At 34.5% G+C, this 7183-nt stretch overlaps 1 protein-coding gene across 1 annotated transcript in view; it reads left to right on the top strand.

Annotated features, from left to right (window-relative positions):
* The first annotated feature begins 687 nt into the window (after nt 1-687).
* LOC113237837 (programmed cell death protein 2-like) overlaps nt 688-7183 on the top strand; it is an 11563-nt gene continuing 5067 nt past the window's right edge. Inside the window, exons 1-4 of the mRNA XM_026474524.1 lie at nt 688-795; nt 877-1043; nt 2949-3140; nt 3679-3791. Coding sequence (XP_026330309.1) covers nt 688-795; nt 877-1043; nt 2949-3140; nt 3679-3791 — 580 coding nt within the window. The remainder of the gene's footprint in view (nt 796-876; nt 1044-2948; nt 3141-3678; nt 3792-7183) is intronic.

The following is a 7183-nucleotide window of genomic DNA, read 5'->3' as shown; positions in this document are numbered from 1 at the left end:
ATTACACCTACTCTTAGGTAAGTATATATCCTAGCGTGCCACCTACGACGTTTGAGTCAGAAGTACTCCGTGCATGAAACTAAAATTCAATCAGTGCGTGTAGGCATGGGGTCCTTCGCAAGTTAGGATGAAAAATGAAAGTTGATTTTTTTTTATATTCAGGATAATTTAATATGTATATGAAACTTGTTTTCTAGTCTCACTGCTACGTCTACAGACTGCTTGACTGAGTGTTAGATGCTTCTCACCTTTTCCATAATGATGATCATCGGTATCATGGAGGGTATCACCTCAAGGGACCGAAATGCTAAACTTGATTCATTAGGAATTAATAACGATCACGGATATACCCTAAATGAAGTTTATTGGAAACTGAAATTATGACATCTCGAATGATGCTTAATCTACACAATCGTTGGTGCGCGCTCTTTCAAGTGGTATTAATAATCGATTATTCACTTGAGGTGAATTTATTATAATACAGGTCTAGAAGAAAGGAATAAAATGACATACATCGCTGTTGCTTCTTGAAAGTCACTGCATTTAAATAATAATGCCAAAGACTAATAACACCTAGCTTGAAGCCAAACCCCACAGGAATATAAAAAAAAGCTGTCAACAAAACGTCAAATGCATTGCTACTTCATCGATCGTGCGAGATTTTAAAAAAGATTTTCATGAATTAAAATGGCAAAACTGCAAGGAAAGGTTTATTTAGGATTTGAAGAAGAAATAGTAGGCGACAAAAATCAGACGCTGGTTAACTACGCTGTTAACAAAATTGGTGGATTTCCTGTGAGTTGACATGACTAAATATTTATATCATAGGTAAACACGTTTTGAACTGGTGTTCTTACTGTTTCTGGTTGTTTGTAGGACTGGCCACCACTGGCAAACCTTCAGTTCAGTTCAAAATGCCCTTTGTGTGGATTACACAGACTGTTAGTGGCTCAATGTTATGCACCACTTGAGAACTCTATTTATCATCGCACCTTGTATGTTTTCGCCTGTATAAGCCCTAACTGCTGGACCCAGTCAGAAAGGTTAGTGTAAAAATTGTATAAAAAGAATTTGTATGTTTGTATTCCATAAATGATGAGTTAAATAAGGTAACAGCTTTTATTATTGACCAAGATACAGTAATCAGCTACTACAAATACAACAGACATTAACAAACTTTGGAAGAGATTATGTGCACAAAATGACAAAATATGTTTTTACATTATGTTACGTTTACAATGGCTAATTACTATAACTTTTACCATATAACTTCGACACATCTGAAGAACAGAATTTGATGTGATTATACAACGAAAAGATGATAAATCGTTGACCTATCAACAAATGGACATCGGGCCTAACACAAAAACCACAAAAAAGTGTCCGAAGTTAACCTATACAAATGTAGTGACATGTAATGAAATATAAAAAACTAAAATATTTAATTTAAAATGTAAGTTCATTGCAGTACTGGCTAATTTTGCTTGCAACAATTTAAGGGCCCAAAAACACCATAGTCAGCTTCTACTGGAAACTTAACAAAATGCATCATATTTAGCTTCTGCAAGCCTGAGGAGCTGTGGAGCCTCGTAACCAACATCATGGCGGTCATGGTACGATTCCGTCGAGCAGTATTTTGGATATACCAGTCCTGTCTGCGAGTCGTGATGCGAGATCGTCCTCCATGTCGCTCGGCCACGCTGCCCGTCATGCGATAGCGCGTCCAGAAGCGACTTATGACGCTCTGTGTAGTGTTAAGAGTGAAAGCCACAGCACGTTACCTGGAACCAGCTTCCAACATTCCGACGGCTCGCATCATCACTTCTCGGGTTAAATGATGTCGTCTCTCCATAATAATGTAAATTGTTTCGGTTCCGATGCAGATATTGTAATGATTTTGTCAAAACGCTATAACTATTTTTATACAAAACCACATTGACAATCGATTTTCTTCTTATTATCGAATTTTAAACAATACTCCTTATTTAAATGTTAAAACTCACTAAAAAGTATCAATAGCGATACAAAAAAGTTAATATAATTAACCCTAATTGCAGCAATACTCTTAAACGTACTTGATCCCTAGACACTTTTGATGTGTGTATATATAAATTAAATACTATAAAACTGTACAAAATAACACTTTTAAATGAGGACTATGATAACACAATATATTTGTTTAGTGAAAATATGATACAAAATCCTGTTTTTACACTTTACTGCAGTACTTTTTACAAGTTATTATTATTGGTACTGCATGATTGACAACTGTGCTCTCAGTTGAACAAACGAAGACTTGCGCGATTGACGGTCTATATACGATTTTAACGCCCTACAGGTGCGGACATTTTTTAGCGTGAACCCGACGCCCATTTATTGGTAGGTCAATGGGATAAATACATAATCCCGTTATTCAAAATAAGGCCTAGCTGTAGGTGTTTTCAGAATTTTATGTATTATTTCGTTGGGAAATATAAAATCGATCAACGGTCAATCATCAAACGGCAAATCAAGGTAATGTCCACAGCTAAGAACAACGAACGAAATGTACAATGTCCTGAAAATAAGCAGTCTTGCACATAGGTCTTTGTTCTACGGATGTGTCAACTTACTTGCATTGTTGTTTGTTTCTCATGCAATAGTATGCTTATTATCATAGTGATCTAAAATACCTATCAAAATCTTATATATATTTCTATATGGTTTACATCATACAGTGTCATAGAAAGCCCGAGGCGAGTGCCTCGTAGGTGCTCTATAAGCATAATGGGTCGCAAAAGGTGGCGGTATGCATACCTACCTACAAATTAAAATAAAGAACTTAGTTCTTTGAAAAACTCAGTTACAAAATTCTGCCGGGGGACCCACATTTTATTGTTTCACCAACACATACAGATTGGATTTTGGACCTCCCTCTTGATACTTGATACTAACATATGTGGCTTTAGCTGGACATGTGTAAGAAGCCAAATACAAGACAAAAGCTCAACTGTATCAACTGCTGTAATGATGCCCACCACTGGTACCAATGTGACTTGGTGTGATGGAGCAGACGAATGGGATGAAAATGATAATGACACTGCAAATGGAAACTTCATGAATGTTGACAATGCTCCTAGTCCCAAAAATGGCATACAAAGGTAAAATGCATCATAATTACTATACAACTCAACGTCATGAGTTTCATGTTTGAATATAATAATTTTATTCTAACACAAAAATCACCTATCTTGCTTTACCCGTAAGCTTTAATTTTGATTTAAATAGAAAAAATTGTTTCTTAACTAAATGTCTTTTTGAAGAACAATTTAACTTTTGATCTGATTGTATACTTTATTAAATATTTATTTTATACCCATATTATTACACCTCCTATTTTCTCTCAAAATTTTATTATTATACTTCTGCTTGTTATATCGATGGACGACTATAATGCTTGCCATCGTGGTGAAAGGTTTTACAGTTTTGCCAATCGACGCGGCGTAAGGTAATCGCCGATTGTTGCCCAGTGTGCGCTAGATATGCAGAAAAAAAACAAGCGGGGAGGCTCCTTTCATTCACCCCTTATATTATTTTTTATATTTATGTGTATTATCTAAATAATGCTGCATTGTATGCAGCCACTATTATACTACAATTGTATTTATTTAAACACAGTAATTAGACATGCCTTTCCAGGAATTCGGATGAAGAAGAAGAGAGCAATTCCTTTGAATTGGAGTCTGTAGAACAGGCTTTTGGGAACCTACAAATGTTTGATGCACACAATGCCAACATGTCGCCTGTCCAAGGTAAAGTAATATCTATTGGAAATGAAACTTATTCTTTTGGCTATATCATGTTTGTTTGTTTTTTCAAACAGACGAGAACCAAATTTGAAATGCACTTGTTGCAGATTTAACAAACAAACAAAAAACCAATGTTTCAAGCTCTTTACAGATCTCATGGATATCGTCGCCTTACTTTCTCAAACTGGTATCTTAAAGCACAAAGTTACAGAAATGCATTGCATATTATCATCATATTATACACATTTTGCAGGCTTATTTCACATCACATTTGCTTCATATTGACACTGACTTTTATCTATTCTTAAAGTAATGCATCCAAATTAACACCCTTGATAAGAAATTTAAAATAAATAGAAAGTTTTGCCATCTCCTGAATAATCACTCTTTACGATAGGTACGAGTTTGAGAAATTAAGACATCGAATTGTTTTTTTTTTCAGTCTGACTGACACAGCTAAAAAAACAATATAGTTTCATTTCCAATGTGCAGCAATCCTGAAAACCTTAAAAAAAAGATACTTAATTTATTAGAATGTTCACTAGATCATTCCTTAGGGTCGTATTCCAGAACTCTACTGAATCCTCAAGTCAGAACTTGAGTATGATTTCTAGTGCTTTAAATCGACTGTAAAATTGAACTTCGACACACGCTGCTCCGACAACATATCACATCGACATGATTTTACTCAGACATTACGCTATTCCGACAATATGTTACTTCGACATTACTTTACTCAGACACTACGCTACTCGGACAATATGTTACATCGACATGATGTTACTCAGATACTGCGCTGCTTCGACAACACAGACGAGATGTTTCTAAAAAAAAATCTTTGTACTCAGATAAGAAAAATCATTATTACAAACCCACGCAGGAAATGATTTCTTCTATTGATCAATATAACAAAAAAAGGACAATATTATATAATCGGAAATTTATTTTATTAAAATACAGAGTGTTTTTTTTTAAATGGGACAGCATGGGGAAAAACGAAACCATAGAAGAAGATACAAGGAAACTATCTTAGGAACCATAAAGTCAAGACGACTTTTTTGTGAAAACAATTTAAACCTACCCTCAAAATTCAAAAGTTATCAGTAATAATGTAGTATATTAATATAAAATTTTACCATATTATAACCAACCCCATTGCGTCGATTCGAATTTGAACGAATACCATTTTTTGTTTACAAAAACCTAATTACAGTAAACAGCAAAATCATACATTATTATTTTCGCGACGGAAGAAAATTTGAAACTGCTTTTCGAAGCAGAATTTTGTATAATGGATTTTGAAATAGTATATTTTATTTTAATATTTTTTTTGCTTAGAATAATAACGCATGGAATGATAGTTTCATATCAAACGAACTGTCACAAGTGAGGCAAAAATCAAATTCATGTAGGCGTAAGCAACTTGTATTTACGCTCGTCGGCACGCACACAAATATAGAAATAATGATGCCATGGAATAACATTTCTCTCAAAAGTGGGGAAATTGTATCTTGCTTAACTCATCATTAAGTTAAAGGTGCCTACAGATTTGCTCGATTTTGTCGATCGACAATCTCGATCAGGTGCCTACAGATATGCTCCATTTTGTCGAACGTTACTGTTGATCGACAACGTCAAGTGACAGGAATTTTCAAAAATTTATTTTTGGTAATCCTTATGGAAATGGCATTTATATCTGAATACACGAAGGCGGACACGACTTTTCTCATTTCTAAATCCAAGATGGCGTACACGTCTTTTCAAATAAATGCAAAATGGGAATAGTTTTCGAGGTATTCGAGGTGCTCATCACGAATATGGCACTTTTTTCTAAATTCAAGATGGCGGACATGACTTTTCAAATAATAGCAAGTTGGGTGTCGTTTTCGAGGTATTTGGGGGTGCTCATTAAGAATATGGCACTAATTTGTAAATCCAAGATGGCGGGCACGATTTTTCGAATAATAGCAAGTTGGGTGTCGTTTTCAAGGTATTGTAGGTATTGGGCTGCTCATTCCGAATGTAGCACATATTTCTAAATCCAAGATGGCGAAGAATTAGAAGAAGAAGAATTAGAAGTCTTGCCCGCTATCTTGTGTTCAGATATACATGCCATTTCCTTACGGTTTACCAAAAATACATTTTTGAAAAACCTACAAGCGAGTTTAAGTGCGACTCTCGAATTTGAATATATAAATAGCCTTATATTATCTGTGGGTATGTTTACATGAAAAGTACACGATAACAATAAAGAACCTGAACCTGAAAGTTATTTATACACTATTTTGGAGAACTGACGTTGACTTTTAAGTCAGTGTTAGTTCCCTGAAATAATTTTAGTTACGAACTCTTGAGTCTGGCAAAGACATTTTTTTTAAATGAGTGTATGATGAACAAGAATAATGATTTTTCACATGAAACTAATGAAGACAAATACTAAATATATTTCGTAAAAATAGCTAACGTAAATTCCCTACAATGTTGTTGCAGCGGTGTACATTTGTAGAAATTTTGCAACCGTCGCGATATTGCCTGTTCTCAAAAAAGTACGTAATATAATTATTTTGAAACAGAATAGCAAAATGGGGATAAAAAACCCGTTACTTTGCAACATTTTCGTATCTTGTTGCAACGAAATTAATTTTCTGTTTTATTGAATATTTACATAAAAATACAAGTTGAATCGCGTTACTTCCTTGTGGAATGTGATGTTAGTGTCTATTTTATGTTTGTCTGATCTATTTTTAAACCCAATTACCGCACATTTCGTCATTTTTAGCAAAAATCTTTGAGCTGTTCGCGGTGCAACTTGACCTTGAGCACTGACTGCTCGCTCGCTCATGTAGGCCCATACGGCGTCCTACAATTTGCCTCACTTAGCGTGTGCGGGCTAGGTTTGTATGCGTTATTATTCTAAGTTTTTTTGTTACACTTTATACAGAGCGTTTTTTTAATGGAATAATATGGTGAAATCCGTAACCATAGAAGATACAAGAAAACAGTCTTAGGAACTTAATTAAAAAATAAATTAAAAATATTAATAAAATTTTGTTTAGTGCTGATCGACTCAGAGTCATGAAGGGATCATTTCATTGTATGGGACGAAAAAATCGGGACAGCAGAAGTTGATCAAAATAGTTTCTTTGTATCTTCTATGGTTTTACATTTCCTCATACTATCCCATTTTAAAAAACACTCTGTATTTTAATAAAATAAATTTCCGATTATATAATGTTGTCCTTTTTTTGTTATATTGACCGATATACGAAACCATTTCGTACGTGGGTTTGTAATGATGATTTTTCTTATCTGAGTACAAAGATTTTTTAAGAAGCATCTCGTCTGTATTGTCGGAGTAGCGTAGTGTCTGAGTAAAGTAATGTCGAAGTAACATA

This window comes from Hyposmocoma kahamanoa, unplaced genomic scaffold, assembly GCF_003589595.1.
Source record: "Hyposmocoma kahamanoa isolate Upper Pololo Valley unplaced genomic scaffold, ASM358959v1 94, whole genome shotgun sequence".
NCBI classification, from domain to species: domain Eukaryota; kingdom Metazoa; phylum Arthropoda; class Insecta; order Lepidoptera; family Cosmopterigidae; genus Hyposmocoma; species Hyposmocoma kahamanoa.
The sequence above is the reverse complement of the archived record's forward strand: the minus strand, read 5'-3'. Positions and strand labels throughout refer to the sequence as shown.